At 33.3% G+C, this 21,675-nt stretch overlaps 1 protein-coding gene and 2 non-coding genes across 3 annotated transcripts; 1 reads left to right on the top strand and 2 right to left on the bottom strand.

Annotated features, from left to right (window-relative positions):
* Positions 1 to 275: 275 nt before the first annotated feature.
* On the top strand, positions 276 to 390 carry LOC124922906. Its single transcript, XR_007097954.1, has one exon. It is a non-coding gene; the product is annotated as a U5 spliceosomal RNA (small nuclear RNA).
* A 14,775-nt stretch (positions 391 to 15,165) lies between these two features.
* On the bottom strand, positions 15,166 to 15,713 carry LOC124929904. The gene is made up of 2 exons (XM_047470316.1): positions 15,395 to 15,713; positions 15,166 to 15,275 (listed from the first exon to the last, which is right to left on the bottom strand). The coding sequence occupies exons 1-2, from the start codon at positions 15,711 to 15,713 to the stop codon at positions 15,166 to 15,168; spliced, it is 429 nt and encodes a 142-aa protein (XP_047326272.1).
* A 5,859-nt stretch (positions 15,714 to 21,572) lies between these two features.
* LOC124923014 lies at positions 21,573 to 21,675 on the bottom strand. Its single transcript, XR_007098055.1, has one exon. It is a non-coding gene; the product is annotated as a U6 spliceosomal RNA (small nuclear RNA).

Raw genomic sequence — 21,675 nt, 5'->3', positions numbered from 1 at the left:
AATCAAATGTTAAAAATAAAACTCTTTTTATTGGAGCTATACTAATAAATCATTGTAATAGTTTGTTATTAAAATTTGATAAAATAATATATAGTTAAAAGTTTCAAATTCTTGAAAGTATTATTGAATTATCCTATTCTTTAAATAAAAGAAGAAAAAACACCATTAGCCTTAATAATGACAAAAAAGTGTGTTGTCCCACATTGTTAGATGAAGTGAAAATAGGGATTTGATATTATTATAAGAGGGGAGTTGGTGATTACAAAAAATTACGAAGCCAAGCACTAAACACAAAGCGAACTATTCTTTCGCCTTTTACTAAAGAATACCGTGTGTTCTTTGCAATACGTGGCATACGCCTATTTTTGTTAGGTCCTCTAATCGGAGGCACCCTACAATTGAGTTTAAACTTTGAATTTTTCTTATCTACGAAAATTTAATTCATATTATTTATTAATGTATTATTTGAATTATACTTAAAAGAAAGTTGTAATAAATAAAAGTATTTCACTCTTTATCTGACAACATACTCCCTAATTGTTTTGTGCATGACTAGGGACCTTATCTTCTCATGCACCCGTTCTCACGAAGACTCAATCATTTAGTTAGAGAAGTGTGATCCACAATGGGATTCTAACTGATGATAAATATATACGTAAGTGTCTTATCTTAGTTAGTCGATGTAGTATGTGTCTTAAGGAGGTGGAGACGATGTAGTATATGTCGTTGGTATTTAGTGCATTATTTGGAGTATTACTGGTATTTTTTTGGGTTTTGTCGGGAATCATTGGTGCGTATTGAAAATCGTGGATTGAGGTAGCTAGATTTGTGGGTTTGAAACAATGAGGTTATATCTCTATTTTTTATGGTGGATAATTTGGTTAGAGAGAAATTGTAGATCTTTCAACAATCTTAAATGACCATTGCGGATCCAACACAATGATATCATCCTAACATTATATGATGTTCGATGTGGGAAGCCGATAGATTCAGTTGGAGAGCTCATTTCCTTTTTGGAAGATCTCCGCACATGTTAATTTTATAATATTTGTGTGATTTTTTTTTTATAAATTTAGTGTTTTTGTCGTTATGTGTAAACGACTATCCATTCATAATATTATTGCATGAATCATTTAAAAAAAGCATCATAGAGTTTTATTTCAAGGGTGGGAAAGTTTAAAAGCGAGAGAGCTTGGATATCAATCCTCCATTAAAGCTTCAACCAACATTAAAAATTTCAAAAAAATAAAATTCTTCATTTTTATAAATTAAATATAAATTCTTTGAAAAGCTAACTCATATTTTTGCAATCTTTACAGGTTCCTACCCTTTCTTATTCACAACTCACAAGTGAGTTTGAATTTCTCTAAAATTCAGTATTTTTTTATATCGCAAAATGATGAACCCAGACACATGCCTTAAGAATATATGAGTACAATAATTAAATCTAGTTTAGGAATTAAGCTAGAGCCTTAGACATGTGGATATGATTTGAATAAATTATCAAATAAAAGTATAAAAATCATATTTTCAAAAAATGACAAAACGTTTGTAGTAGAGATTATTCACTTCGGTGGGCACTTGAGACATAATATTGATGACTTTTCTCACGTGTAACCAAACACAGGACCAAATCGAAATTTCTAAGTCGTGTTTGACTTAAAAAAATATATTTTTCCTGCCTAATTTCTCGATGAGTAAATTAAGTAACAACTTTAAAAGAGTCAAAGCTAGTATAATTTTGTTTAAGTCCTATTTGTGGTTTATCATCACACACTTAGGCAAATTCGAGAGAGTCATTTCCTCGTCTCGTTTTACGAGATTCAATATAAATGTAGGCCACAAGACTTAGCAAAACATTGACAAATTAAAATTTAATTATAGTCGCACTCACTATTTTGGTTCTTATCTCATTCGAGATTCGAGAGAAAAGTGAGTTCTAGGGCGTAAATTATCGAGTCTGAACGTTTCGAAAAATGTCGATAAAAAGACATTAGAGTACCAAAGGCTAATGTGCTAATATAAGAACTGGAAATAGTTCGGGACAATGTGCTCTAATTTTTTCCCAATAATCGAATACTTTTGAGAGAAACCAAACAAGGCCAGATGAATCACTAGCAGTGATAATCTTAAAAAATTATTGTTAAAAAGAGTAGGGGTATTAATAACATTTTTTTTAACTTTTTTTCTCATTAACAAGGTGAAGTTTTTAAAAAACTTACAAATTAATTTAGAATGTTCAATCAATCATTATATGTACTCATTTTAAACTATCACAATAGATTATCCTTCCGTGAGGGGAAATGAAATTTGAGGAAATGACCTCACTGATAGGGTGAATAGCGGATAGTGTGAGTGCATAATTTAAATAGCGTTGTTGACCCTCTTTTTTTAATGACAATTATACCCTTGCGTAACGCAACTCTAGTTGCGTGACGCAACCGAATTTTTATTATTTTTTTTCTATTTTTTTTTCGTCTCGCGATTGCGTGACGCAACTGGGGTATTTTCGTCCAAAAAAATTCATAATTAAAATTTTTTGAAAAATAAAAAATAAAATAACTGAGGTTGCGTGACGCAACGGGGGCATTTTCGTCTAAAAACAGTAAAAGGGGTCACTAGCGCTTTTTTTTTTAACTCTGCACTTTCCGCATTTAAGACATTATTGCATTATTGAGGGTCATCTCCTCAAATTCCCCCCTTGAGGAGAGATTTATGTTTTATTTCGATTTATTTTTTAATTCATTTGTTTATTTTATTTTATTTTATTTTATTACAAAATATAATTTTTGATTAGAAAAATGCATTAGCTTCTTTTGAATATGCTACTTTTTATATATTTTTATTATCCTAATTATTTGTTTTATAATATTATGTTAAACATTATGAATCTATGATTAATTATAAAAGTTCATAAAAAAACATTAATCTATCCAAAATAAAAAAAAAAATTTAATTTTCAATATTAACCGTTAATTTATAGTTTAGTTGTTACATACACAATTATATCTCTTTACACTTAAAGTAATCTCTTGAATATGATTATTAAAACAAAGCTATATATAATGTGCTCTATATAAGAGAACACAATTAATATGGTTTGAATCAAGTAATTCAAGAATAAAGACATTCACACCTCAGAAAGAGGATTTGTCTTATTTATTAGTTTTACTGCCAAGAAATTTCATTTAGCTGGAGCGGAGCAACAACAAACAATATATTATTTGTAAGTGAAGATCAAATCTCATTGAAAGATAAAGACAAACATACATCAATTATAAAATATAAATTCATTCATATTTGTATTTTCTATCCCAAATCAAGTCAACCACAGTGAAAAGGAAATTAACCCACTGTTCAACTTTAATTTGACATGTAGAATAATTTTCACATGTCAAAATCAAAAACATCATCAACAACAATGAAACAACCTATAATAGTTTTGGCCATCCATCTGTAATCACTCAAGTACACTGTCAGGAACAAACAATCATAAGAAACAATAAACAGTTCATAATCTTTTCAATTGGGGGATGGAATGTAAGTTAAGATATCACTTTATGTTTCCCAGCTTCAGCTTCTTCTTGTTCTTGCTGCTGTTGAAGGATAAGGCCATCTTGGGTGGCGGCAGGGTCCAGATCCCAACAGCATTCTGGCAGATCATCAGTCCTTTCTCCACCTCTAATTCGCCAAGAAGGAACACGATGTGAGAATCTCAACTTTTCCTTCTTCAAAACCCAACTAATGGAACCCTTATCTGGGTTCCTCCCATACACAGTCCTGTAACCATCTACTTTCACCAGTGGACTCATGCAAACCCATAATCCATCATAACATCCACCATCTCATATTGATGCCTAACTTTAAAGGGGGTCTCCCTGTTCCATTCCGATGACCAGTTCTTGTATATGGCCCATATATCCCCGCCCCTAGGATAAATTCTAAGGCATCCTCCCCGTTTTATTTTTTCTCTGCTCAATATATGAGAAAAGATGTTCTAAATTTTCCACAATATTTCGTAAATCCAGATTTTATCCAATTCACTGACCCGAACTCCGCATCAGTTTTGGAGTTCATGTAACTAATTGCAGTTTAAACGGTGAGACTGAAATCAGACAGTACAGACGTGGCATAGCATCTTTTTCATCATAGAGCGCCAATATCTGCTTCGCCTTGAAGCATTGCTCAGCCCTATCATTGTCAAAATTGTGAAAATCAGAGATAGGAACCTTCATGCGCATTGATGCCCTCCTCCTCACCACTGATTGAAGTCCAACTGTGCCAGAAATTGCGGCAGTACTAGGCTTGTTAGACACCACCACCTCTCCTACTGATTTTCCTGCTGCTGCTGCTTCTTTCTGAGGTAAATTTGCTAGGTTTTTCTTCAGTGCAGCTACTTCAGCATCAGCTTTCCTTATCTCTGGCAACTTCTTTCTTAATTCAGACAATGCCCTATTAATTAATAACTTTTTTGATTCAAAAATTGACATTGATGGTCCCATATCTGATAGATTATTTAAGATGTTTCTACGCATGTGTCATCAAGACTCTTTCTCCTTGAGGGCTTGCCCAGTTTGGAAGGCTCGTGAAGAGATCTCGTGTTTTTATTGCCATTCCCTATAGGGTGTTCCTCGAGAGGGATGGTTATATCTGTATCAACAACCTCCACTGAAGATCCAGAATACGATTTCCGCTTAGATTTAGATACAACGACTCCATTTGTGGTTGGGATATTTGTAATAGTCCCAAGTTGATTTGCATAGCAGTTTTCAGGAGCAGGAAAATGTTGACAATCAAGAAAAGGATACGAGCCATCTGGAGGTCCTATCCCTTCGTTAATTGCCATGAAAACACCACGACAATTCAGGAGATACTTATACCGAACGTTACAAGTTGTGCATTTTGTCCAAAAGGAATCACCCGTTTCATAGAAAAAAAAGATTTAATTAATTGTCAATAACAAAGCAAATATTTAGAATAATTTCATTAAAAGAAAGAAATGATTTAGAATAAGGCATTGTATGTTTATGGGTTATTTGGATAACCAATTGACAGGGTCACTCGGGGTACCCTAGGCCGACCTTGTTTGGGAGTATCGTAAGAAAATATATGATAAATGAAAGACAACAAAAAAAAGATAGACCAAAATAGGGGCAAAACCCTTTGACCTTGTATTTCTCCAGATATCGTACAAGGTTCGTTCACTTAGGTCGGACAATATATTTCATGCTTCCGAGAGAAGGTTAAATGCCCCCATCTGCCCCAACAGTTTTGTTGCAATAAGGGTTAAGCAGACGATACATCTCCGTAAACTGTCTGATGAGCCTAGCCATAACAACATATGGTTTTAGACCAAAAATTGCATAGAAATCAGTTTCCCCTTTGAATTTTGTCTCAGATGCAGCATAGACATCAAATGTAGCTTTCATTTCTTTTATACCCTCCAAGCTTGGACAAAGAATTTGAGCTCTCAAAGCATAGCTACTTGCACCATTGTAGTCTTTCTCAACAAATCTTTTCTCAGCCTCCTCCCTTTCTGTCCTGCGAACCGACACAATTTTCCTACACCGGAGTGAGTTTCAGCTTCTTTTTTCCTTCATTTGTTTCTCATTTCATGTCAAAATGCAATTCATGAACCAATTGCGAGCTTCAGCTACAGATAGGCGATTGATTTGATTTAGATTAAAATTCATGAAACTTTGATATAGGAAGACGTGATACTTATATATCTAATTAGTTTTCATCCAACTACTGTAGGTTTATTAGCTTAGTTTTGCGTATCTGTTGTGGCCTCAGTGTGCAATTCGGATGTTTTATTTTATTTCAAAAGTTTTAATCCGAGTATTGGATTTACAATTTTGTGGATGCTAATCTGAGTATTGAATTTACAATTTTGTGGTTCTTGTTTGATCTATGGAAATTAACGAAGAGGTGGTTCCCAGGGCGAAAGAGGAGGAGGTTCACATGACAGAAGGGGAGGCGGCTAGACTAGGGCGGAAAAGGAGGAGGCTCCTATGGCTGTAGAGGAGGCTCTTATGGCGGAAGAGGACGCTGCTAGGGAGGTAGAGGTGGCACCTATGGCGGAAGAGGAGGCTGCTAGGGAGGAAAAGGAGGCTCCTATGGTTGTAGAGGAGGCTGCTAGGGAGGTAGAGGTGGCACCTATGGCGGAAGAAGAGGCTGCTAGGGAGGAAAAGGAGGAGGCTCTTATGGCTGTAGAGGAGGCTCCTATGGCTGTAGAGGTGGCTCCTATGGCGGAAGAGGAGGCTGCTAGGGAGGTAGAGGTAGCACCTATGGCGGAAGAGGAGTCTCCTACAGAAATTAAGGAAATTAAGGAAGAGGTGGCTACCAATGCGATAGAGGAAGAGGCTACAATGGAGGTAGAGGAGGAGGTTTGCAGGGCAGAAAGGGAGGAGGCTCCTATTGCGGTAAAGGAGGTTCGCAGGACAGAAAGGGAGGAGGTTGAGAAAAGATTTGTTGATAAAGACTACAATGGCGCAAGTAGCTATGATTTGAGAGCTCAGATTCTTTGTCCAAGTTTGGAGGGTATAAAAGAAATGAAAGCTATATTTGATGTGTATGTTGCATCTGAGACAACATTCAAAGGGGAAACTGAATTCTATGCAATTTTTGATCTAAAACTATTTGTTGTTAAGGCTAGGCTCATCAAACAGTATACAGAGATGTGTTGTCTATTTAACCCTTATTGCAACAAAACTGTTGGGACAGATGGGGCATTTAAGCCTCTATCGGAAGCATGAAATATATTGTCTGATCTTAGTGAACGAACCGAGAAGGAGAGGTGGTGGTTTCTAACCAGCCTAGCACTGCCACAATTTCTGGCACAATGGAGCTTCAATCAGTGGTGAGGAGGAGGACATCAATGCGACATGACGGTTCCTGACTCTGATTTTCACAACTTTGACAATGAAAGGTCTGAGAAATGCTTCAAGGCAAAGCAGATATGGGCAATCTACGACGAAGAAGATGGTATGCCACGTCTGTACTGTCTGATTCGTCAAGTGATTTCAGTCTCACCTTTTAAAATTGCAATCAATTACATGAACTCTAAAACTATTTCGGAGTTTGGATCGGTGAATTGGATAGAATCTAGCTTTACAAAATCCTGTGGAAATTTTAGGACATCAAACATTGATGTGGTTGAAGAAATGAACATCTTTTCTCATGTACTGAGCAGAGAAAAAACAACACGGGGAGGATGCCTTAGAATTTATCCTAGGAGCGGAGATAAGGGTTCCATTTGTAGGGTTTTGAAGAAGGAAATGTTGTGATTCTCACATTGTGTTCCTTGTTGGCGAATTAGAGGTGCAGAGAAGACTGATGATCTGCCAGAATGATGTTGGGATCTTGACCCAGCCGCAACCCAAGATGGCCTTATTCTTCAAAAGCAGCAAGAAGAAGAAGAAGCTGAAGCTGAAGCTAGAAAACTTAACCCAAGATGGCCTTATTATTCAAAAGCAGCAAGAAGAAGAAGATGCTGAAGTTAGAAAACTTAAAGTGATATCTTAACTTACACCCCACCCCCAATAGTAGATTATAAACTGTTTGTTTTTTCTTATCATTGTTCCTGAGTGTACTTGAGAGATTTACAGATGGATAGCCAAAACTATTATAGGTTGGTTGTTTCTATATTTGAAAACTGTTGATTATTTGTTGTTTTGAGATCAAAGTTTGAAATTAAGCTGCTCTTGAATTATCAATAACCATACCCGGTCCAGGATCTGACTTTCTTCTTGCTGGATTGATTGTCTTATTTTGTTATAAAATAAATAAATAAAATATTTAAATTATAATTTATTTATAATTTTTTGGGATAAAGAAATTTGAGTAGATAGTGATTTTAGAAAATAGATACAGACTCAGTGTTTAAAACATACTAAAAAAATATGTGTTTAATGTCGACCAATTTTTCGGTGACCGATAATAACGTAATATTATTACATCACAATATGATGAGCAACTCTAAGTCAAATATTAGATCTCTCAATTGTGGTTGTCTTAGTACAAGATTACACTAAAAAAAATAAGATTTAAAAAAAATGCTCTTTTCAACTTTAAAAAGTATTAAAATAAGTGTTTATGAACTAACGTAGTATTACACAAATCAAATATGTTATTCTTAAGTTGCAAATTTTATAATTTATGTTGTCACTCTTTTATAGATATATTTATAAATAGAAGTATTTTGTTTCAACTTTCAATATATATTATTGAAAAATATTATTAATATTATAATACATATTACAACATTATTTGCATTGCAGATTTTATTTATGATATTGTATTTTATAATTTATTTTATAATAATTATTATAAATATGCTTAATTTTTAAAGTGTCCGGATTGCCGAGTCAAGAGCTATGGTTAATTTGAATATTTATTTGAGAGTAAATGGATACTTGGGTCGGATTATGGGTGGACTCGCACATAAACTTAAAACGGTTAAAATAAAATTAAAAATGTTATTTGTATGTTTTGAACTTGCAACTTAACCAAATAAGTACAAACTTTTAACCAACTAGGCTAACAACACTTTATATGTAAGATTCAACACCAGATTTGATGAACACGAGACATTTTAACAATATATAATGATGCTTAATTTTTAAAGTGTCTGGATTGCTGGGTCGAGAGCTATGGTTAATTTGGATGATTATTTGAGATTAAATGGATACTTGGGTCGGATTGTCGATTGACCCGCCCATAAACTTAAAACGGTTAAAAATAGAATTAAAAATGTTATTTGTATGTTTCGAACTTGTAACCTAACAAAACAAGTACAACCTTTTAACCAACTAAGCTAACAACACTTTATATTTAAGATTTAACACCAAATTTGATGAACGCGAGAGATTTTAACAATAAAAGTTCAAATTTTTAACTAACTAATATATAAATATATATATATAATGATGCTTAATTTTTAAAGTGTCCGGATTGCCAGGTCGAGAGCTGTGGTTAATTTGGATATTAATGTAAGAGTAAATTGATATTTGGGTCGGATTGTGGGTTGACCCGTTCAAAAAACTTGAAACGGTTAAAAATAAAATTAAAAATTCTATAGTAATGGTTCGAACTTGCAACTTAACAAAACAAGTACAATTTTTTAATCAAATAGGCTAATAACACTTTATATTTTAAATTCAACACCAAATTTGATGAACGCGGTAGTTCATCAATAGTTTTTAATCAGTCATAATTCTCTTTTGACTCTGCGCTACAGATTTAAATATTATTAGTGAGCAATAATGGAAGAGTTTCATCATATTTATAGAGATAAGGGACATAATTCATATGGATATTGTAAGTCTCGTTTGGGGTATTTTAATGATAGTCTTTACATTTTTTCTTTCACTCGTAGTATGAGTAAGAAGTGGACTCTAGAGGTGAAACTAAATGAGTTGAAGAATCAAACTGTATCAATTGTTTTCAGATCGTTCTGCAATGTGAGAGTAAATGGATACTTGAGTCGAATTGTGGGTTAACCCGCCCTTAAATTTAAAACGGTTAAAAATAAAATGAAAAATGCTATCACATTTTTACCGTAATAACTTTTTCACGAGTTTTTATATTATTACTCGTGCAAATTCACAGGATAAATGCTAGTTTGCTTAAAAATGACTTATTTATTAATGACTTGTTTAATATTAATTTATTTATTTTTTCTAACAAAAATTGTATTAACATTTATGTTGATAAAAATATTTTTTAAAAATTTTTAAAATTATTATTTCAACATGATTTCATTAATTTATAAATTAAATTTTCTTTTTATATTTTACTGATTTAATTATCCATATATTCTACAACAATTTTACAATAGTTTCATATATCTTAATAATAAATATAGTAATTTCAAATGTACATATTTTATAATACATAACAATTATATATTTTAAATATTCACAATTAATTTACAAATTTATCTTGCAAGACCACTTGCAATTAATATGTATTTTTTTAAAATAATTTATACATTTAATTTACTTGCTATATATTTTTTCATATATATAAAATTTATATCTTAAATTTATATATAAAATAACATGATTTGAAATAACTTTACAATGTATATTTAAGTTTTTTTTTCAATTAGTTTATTAATAGTATTTGTTCAGTAATAGAAAATATGTATTTTTTAAATTTAGATTAATGGATGATTTCTCGGGATATAATCAGGTCCTGATGGCGCCTGAAAACAAGGAATAGTTCCTTGAGTTTGGTTAAGGGGTTGTTGAATATAAGGCTTTGCTAATTTTGTCATCATCCAATTGTTCTCGAATGGGTCCATTCAATGATGTAAAATCGAGCAATGTGATAAAAGAATCAATTACAAAAAATCCTCCAATTCCAATTAGGAATTCGTTGGGCCCTTTAGGAACAGCTTTGAAAATAGTAAAATTTCATCACAGAGGTCGGTATCTTTTGAAATCGAGTGATGCCCTTTGGACTGAAGAATAATGGAGCTACGTATCAGAAAGCAACCATAAGTCACAACTATTCTCCACGACATAATCCACAAGAAAGTCAAGGTCTACGTTGATGATATCATCGTCAAATCAAAGAATCGAGTTGAACATATCACGAACATGGAGAAATTCCTTTACAGGATTTGGAAATACCATCTCTGTTTAAATCGAATGAAGTGCACCTTCAGTGTCACTACTAGTAAGATGATAATATTTCTGATTACTCAAAAAGGAATAGAAGTCAACTTTAGCAAGATTGCGACCTTCACAGCCATGACATCACCCCGAAATGAGCGAGAGGTTCGAAGATTTTTGGATAAAATTCAAAATATTAGTCGCTACATTAGTAAACTCACTTACACTTGCGATCATCTCTTCAAGCATCTTAAGAAGGGTCAAAAGTTGTCTGGAGTGATACTCATTAACATGTCCTCGAGAAGGTGAGGCATATTTGCAATCCCTTCCTATCCTCATGTCTTTGAGGCCAGGAGTTTCTTTAACTCTTCACTTCACTATCACTAAGTTATTTCTATAAAACCTACCCGACTAGAATGATAATAATATGAAAAAAAATATACACAGTTTACGGTCGTTAGGTCCCTTCATCAACCGAATAACTCAATATCGGTGGTATTTCTCCCCGTCGTTATTGCCATTCGCATGCAAACTATTTTGAGTTACCCGGGGCTGTACATAGACCCTCCCTTGAAGATGTCGATGCCTCTGTTAATATAAGTAACATTCGTCATAATGACTATAACATAAGTTTATTAAATATCAAATACGAGTTATATACCTTGTTTGAAAGTACGAGTTATAACCACTCTCATAGTAATAACTTCAATCCAATTTAAATAGTTCTTAGTGAAAATCAAATGTTTAAAATAAAACTCTTTTTATTGGAGCTATACTAATAAATCATTTTAATAGTTTGTTATTAACATTTGATAAAATTATATACTTAAAAGTATCAAATTCTTGAAAATATTATTGAATTATTCTATTCTTTAAATAAAAGAAGAAGAAAAACCATTAGCCTCAATAATGACAAAAAAGTGTGTTGTCCCACATTGTTAGATGAAGTGAAAACAGGGATTCAATATTATTATAAGAGGGGAGTTGGTGATTAAAGGAAATTAATAAGCCAAGCATTGAACACAAAGAAGCAGACGATACATCTCCGGTTTTATACCAAAAAAGGGAAACTGATTTCTATGCAATTTTTGGTCTAAAACCATCTTCCGGTATGGCTAGGCTCATCAGACAGTTTATGGAGATGTATCGTCTGATCAACCCTTATTGCAACAAAACTGTTGGGGGCAGATGGGGCATTTATTCTCTCGTAAGCATGGAATACATTGTCCAACCTAAGTGATCGAACCTCATACGATATCAGGAGAAATACTAGGTATGTGCATTTGCATTCTCAGTTTTGCCAAGCAAATCTTTGTTTTGATAATGACAATTATTCTAAGTCTTATTATAATTCTTTGTTTGGTTAATCACAATGAGACCTTTTGTGATACAAGGTCAAAGGATTTTAACCTATTTTGGTCTATCTTTTTTTTGTTGTCTTTCATTTATCATATATTTTCTTACCGATACTCCCAAACAAGGTCGGCCTAGGGTACCCCGAGTGACCATGTCAATTGGTTAACCAAATAACCCATAAACATACAAGGCCTTATTCTAAATAATTTCTTTATTTTAATGAAATTATTCTAAATATTTGCTTTGTTGATGACAATTCTTTTTATCTATGAAAGGGGTGATTCCTTATGGACAAAATGCACCGCTTGTAACGTTCAGTATGAGTATCTCCTATCTCCTGAAGTACGTGAACAAAAAACTATCCTGCAAGAATTGTCGTGGTGTTTTCATGGCAATTAACGAAGGGATAGGACCTCCAGATGGCTCGTATCCTTTTCGTGATTGTCAACATTTTCCTGCTCCTGAAAACGGTTATGCAGATCAACTTGGGACTATTACAAATATCCCAACCATGCACAAATGGAGTCGTTGTATCTAAATCTAAGCAGAAATCGTATTCTGAATCTTCGGTGGAGGTTGTTGATACAAATATAACCATCCCTCCCGAGGCACACCCTTTAGGGAATGGAAATAAAAGCACGAGATCTCTTCACGAGCCTTCCAAACTGGGCAAGCCCTCAAGGAGAAAGAGTCTGGATGACACAGGCGTAGAAACGCCTTCAAATAATCTATCAGATATGGGACCATCAGTGTCAATTTTTGACTCAGAAAAGTTATTAATTAATAGGGCATTGTCTGAATTAAGAAAGAAGTTGCCAGAGATAAGGAAAGCTGACGCTGAAGTACCTGCACTGAAGAAAACCTAGCAAATTTACCTCAGAAAGCAGCAGCAGCAGAATCATCAGGAGGAGAGGTGGTGGTGTCTAACAAACCTAGTACACAAGACGATTCCTAACTCTGATTTTCACAATTTCAGCACAGCTGGGCTTCAATCAGTGGTGAGGAGGAGGGCATCAGTGCACAAGACGATTCCTAACTCTGATTTTCACAATTTTGACAATGATAGGTCTGAGCAATGTTTTAAGGAGAAGCAGATATGGGCGATCTACGAAGAAGAAGAAAGCTGAAGCTGGAAACTTAAAGTGATATCATAACTTACACCCCACCCCCCAATAGTAGATTATAAACTGTTTTTTTTTTCTTATGATTTTTCCTTATTGTGTACTTGAGAGATTTATAGATGGATGGCCAAAACTTTATAGGTTGGTTGTTTCTTTATCTGAAAACTGTTGTTTCTTTATTGTTGCTGGTGTTTTTAATTTTGACATGTGAGAATTATTTTACATGTCAAATTAAATTTGACTGGATAGATAGAAAATGAAAATATGAATGAATTTATATTTTATAATTGAAGTATATATTTCTTTAGTTTTCAAATGAGATCTCATTTGATCTTCAGCTTTCTAATATAGTGTTGGGATTCTTTGAAACAAGAAACGAATGAGATCAAGTTTTGACACTAGCTTGATTGGGTGAGCTTGTATATAATGGTGCAACCTCTTCTCTACCCAGGCTAGTGCCCAACAAACCTTCTCCACAAAAGAGTAATTTAACTCATAATCGGTGGTCATCATTTTGCTGATGAATGGCGCAACCTCTTCGTTACCTAGGCTAGTGCCCAATAGACCTTCTCCACAGAAGAGTCATTTAACTCATAATCAGTCATCATTTTGCTGATGTAGTAGATTGCCACCTCTTCTTTGATTTCATTCTCCTAGACTAGAATGCTCCCCATAGATGACTTAGTGATAGTGAAGTGAAGAATCAAAGAAACTCCTGGCCTTAAAGACATGAGGATAGGAAGGGATTGCAAATATGCCTTCACCTTCTCGAGGACATGTTAATGAGTATCACTCCAGACAACTTTTGACCCTTCTTAAGATGCTTGAAGAGATGATCGCAAGTGTAAGTGAGATTACTAATGTAGCGACTAATATATTGAATTTTGTCCAAAAATCTTCGAACCTCTCGCTCATTTTGGGGTGATGTCATGGCTGTGAAGGCCGCAATTTTGCTAGAGTCGACTTCTGTTCCTCTTTGAGTAATCAGAAATATTATCATCTTACCAGTAGTGACACCGAAGGTGCACTTCATTTGATTTAACACAGAGATGGTATTTCCAAATCCTCTAAAGGAATTTCTCCAAGTTCGTGATATGTTCAGCTCGATTCTTGGATTTGACAATGATATCATCAATGTAGACCTTGACTTTCTTGTGGATTATGTCGTGGAGAATAGTTGTGAATTATGGTTGCTTTCTGATACGTAGCTCCATTGTTCTTCAGTCCAAAGGGCATCACTTGATTGCAAAAGACACCGACCTCTATGATGAAAGTAGTTTTCTCCTTGTTTTCAGGTGCCATCAGGACCTGATTATATCCCGAGAAACCATCCATTAATCTAAATTTAAAAATACATATTTTCTATTACTAACAAATACTATTAATAAACTAATTGAAAAAAAAAACTTAAATATACATTGTAAAGTTATTGCAAATCATGTTATTAAATGGCTAAAATTATTGTTAAAATTTAAGATATAAATTTTATATATATGACAAAATATATAGCAAGTAAATTAAATGTATAAATTATTTAAAAAAAATACCTATTAATTGCAAATGGTCTTGCAAGAGAAGTTTGTAAATTAATTGTGAATATTTAAAATATATAATTGTTATGTATTATAAAATATATACATTTGAAATTACTATATTTATTATTAAGATATATGAAACTATTGTAAAAATGTTGTAGAATATATGGTTAATTAAATCAATAAAATATAAAATGAAAAATTAATTTATAAATTAATGAAATCATGTTGAAATAATAATTTTAAATATTTTTAAGAAATATTTTTACCAACATAAATGTTAATACAATTTTTGTTAGAAAAAATAAATTAATTAATATTAAACAAGAAATTAACCCACTGTTCAACTTTAATTTGACATGTAGAATAATTCTCACATGTCAAAATCAAAAACATCATCAACAACAATGAAACAACCTATAATAGTTTTGGCCATCCATTTGTAATCACTCAAGTACACAGTCAGGAACAAACAATCATAAGAAACAACAAACAGTTCATAATCTTTTCAATTGGGGGATGGAATGTAAGTTAAGATATCACTTTATGTTTCCCAGCTTCAGCTTCTTCTTGTTCTTGCTGCTGTTGAAGGATCCAGATCCCAACAGCATTCTGGCAGATCATCAGTCCTTTCTCCACCTCTAATTCGCCAAGAAGGAACACGATGTGAGAATCTCAACATTTCCTTCTTCAAAACCCAACAAATGGAACCCTTATCTAGGTTCCTCCCATACACAGTCCTGTAACCATCTACTTTCACCTGTGGACTCATGCACTCCATCTTCTTCATCATAATCCATCATAACTTCCACCATCTCATATTGATGCCTAACTTCAGAGGGGGTCTCCCTGTTCCATTCCGATGACCAGTTCTTATATATGGCCCATATATCTCCGCCCCTAGGATATATTCTAAGGCATCCTCCCCGTTTTATTTTTTCTCTGCACAGTACATGAGAAAAGATGTCCACTTCTTCAACCACATCAATGTTTGTTGTCCTAAAATTTCCACAAGATTTCGTAATGCCAGATTCTATCCAATTCACTGATCCGAACTCCGCATCAGTTTTGGAGTTCATGTAACTGATTGCAACTTTAAACGGTGAGACTGAAATCACTTGGAGGTAGAGGTGGCACCTATGGCGGAAGAGGAGGCTGCTAGGGAGGTAGAGGTGGCACCTATGGCGGAAGAGGGGACTCCTACAGAAATTAAGGAAATTAAGGAAGAGGTGGCTATCAGGGTGATAGAGGAAGAGGCTACAATGGTGGTCGAAAAGATTTGTTGAGAAAGACTATAATGGCGCAAGTAGCTATGCTTTGAGAGCTCAAATTCTTTGTCCAAGCTTGGAGGGTACAAAAGAAATGAAAACTACATTTGATGTGTATGTTGCATCTAAGACAAAATTCAAAGGGGAAATTGATTTCTATGCAATTTTTGGTCTAAAACCATCTGCCGTTAAGGCTAGGCTCATCAAACAGTATAAGGAGATGTGTTGTGTACTTAACTCTTATTGCAACAAAACTGTTGGGGCAGATAGGGCATTTAAGCTTCTATCGGAAGCATGGAATATATTGTCCATGCTCAGTGAACGAACCGAGAAGGAGAAGAAGGAGGAGAAGGAGGAGAAGGAGAGGTGGTGGTTTCTAACTAGCTTAGTACTGCCACAATTTCTGGCACAGTGGAGCTTCAATCAGTGGTGAGGAGGAGGATATTAATGCGACATGATGGTTCCTGACTCTGATTTTCACAACTTTGACAATGAAAAGTCTGAGGAATGCTTCAAGGCAAAGCAGATATGGGCAATTTACGACGAAGAAGATGGTATGCTACGGCTGTACTGTCTGATTCGTCAAGTGAATTCAGTTACACCTTTTAAAATTGCAATCAGTTACATGAACTCTAAAACTGTTTCAGAGTTTGGGTCGGTGAATTGGATAGAATCTGGCTTTACGAAATCTTGTGAAAATTTTAGGACATCAAACATTGATGTGGTTGAAGAAGTGAACATCTTTTATCATGTACTGAGCAGAGAAAAAACAACACGGGGAGGATGCCTTAGAATTTATCTTAGGAGCGAAATTGAGAACGATAATTGTAATATTCCTTCCATAAGCTTCTAAGGCCTACCTACCTTTTGATACTTCCTATGATCAGGACCCGCCCGGACATTGTGTTTTAAATTAAGTCTCAAACTCAGAAACAAATATTCCTCACATTCTCTATTCTATCTTCCACAATAAGGGTTGAAAAATAGATGATTCATTCTCCTGCAAAATTCAACCAGAACTATTGTAAAGAATCATCCTTTACTCTTTTTCAATGCTAGGAGAAAAGGATATTACATAATTCTGGGCCATGTTTGATGAAAGGTTATTTGGAAATAATACAAATATTTCCCACCATGAATTAATTCATTCAAATAATCAACCAAATACTTTATTTTTATAATATTTTAAACATTTAACCCAAATGACATAAGTTAAGAAGGTTTGAAAGACATCCTTATAATCACCTCCGGAAATAGGGTCTTCCCCATTCGAATCTTCATTCTCAAAACCCCATGTTGCAAAATCTTCAATTCCAGTATCATCCAACTCAGCAATATCATTAATGTTGTAAGTTTCATGAAATTCTTCATTTACACTATCAACTGAAGTAAACATAATGGGTGACCTTTGACTACTTTCATCAAATAGATTCACTATGTGCTTGAGTGAGGGAGAAATCTCCTCCGACATGCCTATGGAATTCACCATCCTGTCAATGCAATCTATATGGATCATAACAAGAAAATTTTCACAAAGAGATGTAAGAGTAAAGGATAACAACACACTGTAATTGTTAGAAAACCAATATCCAGTCAAGTTTGTCCTTTATACTAAACAACTTATATTTATTTTATATTTCATTTCAGGTCCTATAAAATGAGAATAGATCTCTAGGTTATAGGAAAGAAATGAATAGTGTGGATACTCTCCTCCTTACAAAGTTCCCTTTTATATTTCTTATTGAAACAAAGTCATAATCACCATGAAATCAAAACCAATATACCTTTGGCGAAATAATGATCAATACTATCAAATTTCTTCACATTGAGGGACTCAAATGACAATTCAAGTGTTGATGAAGGCGATACCTGCAAATGCATTCACCCTTAGTTTTGAAATCATCATTTTGTAAAACAATTATTATTACTGAATACTAACCTTCTAGTCTGACTCTTTCTTAGAATTATTGGAGAATAAGATTAGGAGAAGTTATTGGAGAAAACCTACAGCCACATGGATAAATGATTGTATCGTTAACTAATGTGGGCATTTTAAAACTATTCGTTCAAAATATAATCCTTCTGTTAAACAATCTACCTTGATATAAACCCTGATAACATTATATGGAAAAACATAATCTACTAATGGTGCGACAACAACTGTTCATCTGATCCAACAGACACAAGTTATATTTATCCATTGGTTAAAAACTAACTTTTTTAACAATACTATGTAACCCCAGTTATGTTATAGGCATTTCCATTAATATAATATAAGCATAATGAAAAAACATAATCTACTAATGGTGCGACAACAACTGTCCATCTGATCCAATAGACACAAGTTATATTTATCCATTGGTTAAAAACTAACTTTTTTAACAATACTATGTAACCCCAGTTATGTTATAGGCCTTTCCATTGATATAATATAAGCACCAGTGGTAGAATAGTTTCCAAACATTCCATTCACTTTAGTGACTAATACTCATTTTCTGTACCCTGTATAAAACTGATTTTATAAGTTTATACATATCAAACAAAAAAAATACTCAATAAAGACAAGAAAGTACATTGACAGGTGATAGAAAATTAAAGGAATCCAATTAGGAACAACCAAAGAAGCCTTGATCGGGCATAACAATTGGGGAATTCATAACATCCTTCCTAATAAAACCTATATTAAATGTCACCATAAACAGGTAAAATTACAAGGAATTCATCCACCTCTTCCTTTCTTGAGATGATTCTCAATACCACTATACCAGCAAATACCAAATTCATATATATCCAAATTCGTCAAACATGTGCATACAACAAAAAATAAATCATTTCTTGTAGAGCGAACAATGTTAGGAGATCCTCGAAAAAGATATGTATTCTTAGACGCTAATCTAATACCATGACTTCTTTTGTTTGCTGTCTGATTATAAACAACCTCTGTCTCAGTTTAATTGAAAGACAGATATACTATTTTGTATGATTTATAAGGCAAATGCAGAATCCAAACACACGATAATGGACATTGCTTCAGCACTAATTTGTTGGGATTCAAATTAGTTCAAGTTGTATCCATGTAGCTAAATCAGAATTATGTGACTACTTTCATCATCACACTTTTATGCAGGCACGAATATTATTACACAAACAAAAAAATCAAGGGAAAACATATTATGACTTGGGAAATTAAAGGTTGCGAGCTAATCATCTGGATTTTATACAAACTATATACATGTGAGTGCGCTTTTAAGTTGTAATTTGTATGGAGAGTACAACACCTCACTCATAAAGATGGTTCAACTAAATAAGTTGAATGTATACTCTAATTCATCCTTAAAACAAAAAAGTATAACCATTTCTCACTCATAAAGATGGTTTAATCATATAGTGCAGCGATAACAACCTAGCATCAAAATTCAACTAAAAATAACTGAGAAATCTAAAACACTACAACAAGGGGAAAATCTATGAGCCAGACATGAAAAATAAAACCAGTGACCTAAATAAATTGCATATAAACCTCGTTGCATCCTTAAAACAGATAAGTAGAACCATTTATCACTCAAAAGACATTCAAGACCCGCAGATGAAGGAAAACCCTAATGGTCGGAGAAGAATGTAACTAACCTCGTGGGTGCGACAATCTGGCTGCGGAGAGTCAAGGGATGATAGTGAAGATGAAGGCAAACCCTAATGGTTGAAGAAGAATGTAACTAACCTCGTGGGTGCGACAATCTGGCTGCGGAGAGTCAAGGGATGATAGTGCAGATGAAGGCAAGCCCTAATGGTTGAAGAAGAATGTAACTAACCTCGTGCGCACGAAAATCTGGCTGCAGAGAGTAGAAGGATGATAGCACAGAAATATGGCTGTAGAGAGTAGAAGGATGATAGTCTGATTAACACAGGCAGAAAGATTTTTTAGGTTAGAAAGAATTGGTCAGCGTAGAAAGAAAATGTGTTAGACTTGATAATTAAAAACTGATTCTAGTTTTAAAATATATATAATTTAAAATTTTATTATTAAATATAATATAATATTTAATTTATTTATTTTTGGTTTATTTTATTTTTTACTTTTAATTTAATTAATTTTAAATACTTAAATAAAAGACAGATGTTAATAAAAAAAATTAATAATGTTATAAAATTTTAAAATTTATGAATTAAATTTTAGTGTAAATAAAATTTTAAGTCAAATTTTATTTTAAAATTTTAATATAGTGAAATAAAATATTTATAAAGTTTAAAAATAAAACATAAAAAATATTAAATTTATAATACTTAAGTTTTAAGGATTTTAACAAAGTTTGTATATAAAAAAAAAATAAAGGTGGTTGTAAAGTATAAAGGTTGCCAAAAGTTTTATTTTTTTAATTTTTACCCACGCTTAATAAGCGTTGGCATATAAAGGTGGTTGAAAGTGTGTTTTGTTGTAGTGTATTTCGAGAAAATAAAAAATGGTCTATAAATATAATAGAATTATTCTATTATTACTCACGGATAATAGTGAAATCAATAGCGCATAGTCAAAAGAAAATTATAACCAATTAAACATACTTTATGAGCAATCCTTTTAGGCGGTGCTAACGATTTAATAATTATCTTTGTAGTTCCAGAATATTTCAGTTTATATTCGAAGTGTCTATCTAAGCTAATAAATGGACTTATTCATCTTTTGACAAAGACTTGTGACATATGTTATGTCAATGACACTACTTCGTTTCGTTTTATCTAATCACTTTTTTTTTCAAAGTTACTTTTCTATTCGAAATATATATTCCAAAAAATGGTTTCTTAATTACAATATTGATTTAGGACCCTCAATTCTCTTTTCTATAATCACTTTTAATGCCTGTTCCGGAACGATAGGACAATTATGTTATTACTAAACTTGTTGAAGAGATGAAATAGAACCAAGTTATATCTTTTTTATTGAGAGGTTGATACGAACTACGAATTGAATCAGTTTCTCGTCAACAAAGAGCACAACACAAATAGTTTATGCAACTTCAACAACGGTAGGTAAACGTGCTTTAAAAAAAATCTATTAGATCGTGTTCTTTCTATGCTTATTTTTTGTTTTTGAACCGATGTGGGACTTCTTTACATTCTTTGCAATATGTGGCATACGCCTATTTTTGTTGGGTCCTCTAATCGGAAGCACCCTACAATTGAGTTTAAACTTTGAATTTTTCTTATCTACGAAAATTTAATTCATAATATTTATTAATGTATTATTTGAATTATACTTCAAAAATTTTTTAATAAATAAAACTATTTCACTCTTTATCCGACAACATACTCCCTTGTAATCCTTCAAAATTATTTTCGTTTAGATGTGCAGATTAATTTTTTACACCATTGTTAATTCTCTTCAAAATAAATTCTTACATTCTAATTGTTCTATGCATGACAAGGGACCTTATCTTCTCTTGCCCCCGTTCTTGAGAAGACTCAATCATTTAGTTAGAGGAACGAATGAAAAAGGGACAAAGACCCTACTAACTAGGAACCACAACATTACTTTTATTTTTCATCTTAATAAGTTAGTTAGTTTGAGAAAAAAATCAACAAATGTCATTGTGTGCAAACCTGTAAAGTACACAACAAAAAACTACACTATTTTCCCTCCGGTCGCCGGCGTACGCTTCGGAGAGGAAAAAGGATAAAAAAAATTTGGATCATTTCTCGATTTGTGTGTGTCATTCTTGCGCATGGGCCATGCTAATCTTCTCTGTATCGTTCAAATTTTATCAAATGTCCCCGAAGGGAC

This window comes from Impatiens glandulifera, chromosome 1, assembly GCF_907164915.1.
Source record: "Impatiens glandulifera chromosome 1, dImpGla2.1, whole genome shotgun sequence".
Classification (NCBI taxonomy): domain Eukaryota; kingdom Viridiplantae; phylum Streptophyta; class Magnoliopsida; order Ericales; family Balsaminaceae; genus Impatiens; species Impatiens glandulifera.
Note: the sequence above shows the minus strand (reverse complement) of the source record. Positions and strands in the feature narration are given on the sequence as shown.

Coding starts and splice junctions, on each gene's coding strand:
- LOC124929904 (XM_047470316.1), bottom strand. CDS start 15,713: ATGAACTCCAAAACTGATGCGGAGTTCGGATCAGTGAATTGGATAGAA. Junction 15,276..15,394: donor TGGAGTGCATGAGTCCACAG/GTGAAAGTAGAT, acceptor TTGGCGAATTAG/AGGTGGAGAAAGGACTGATG.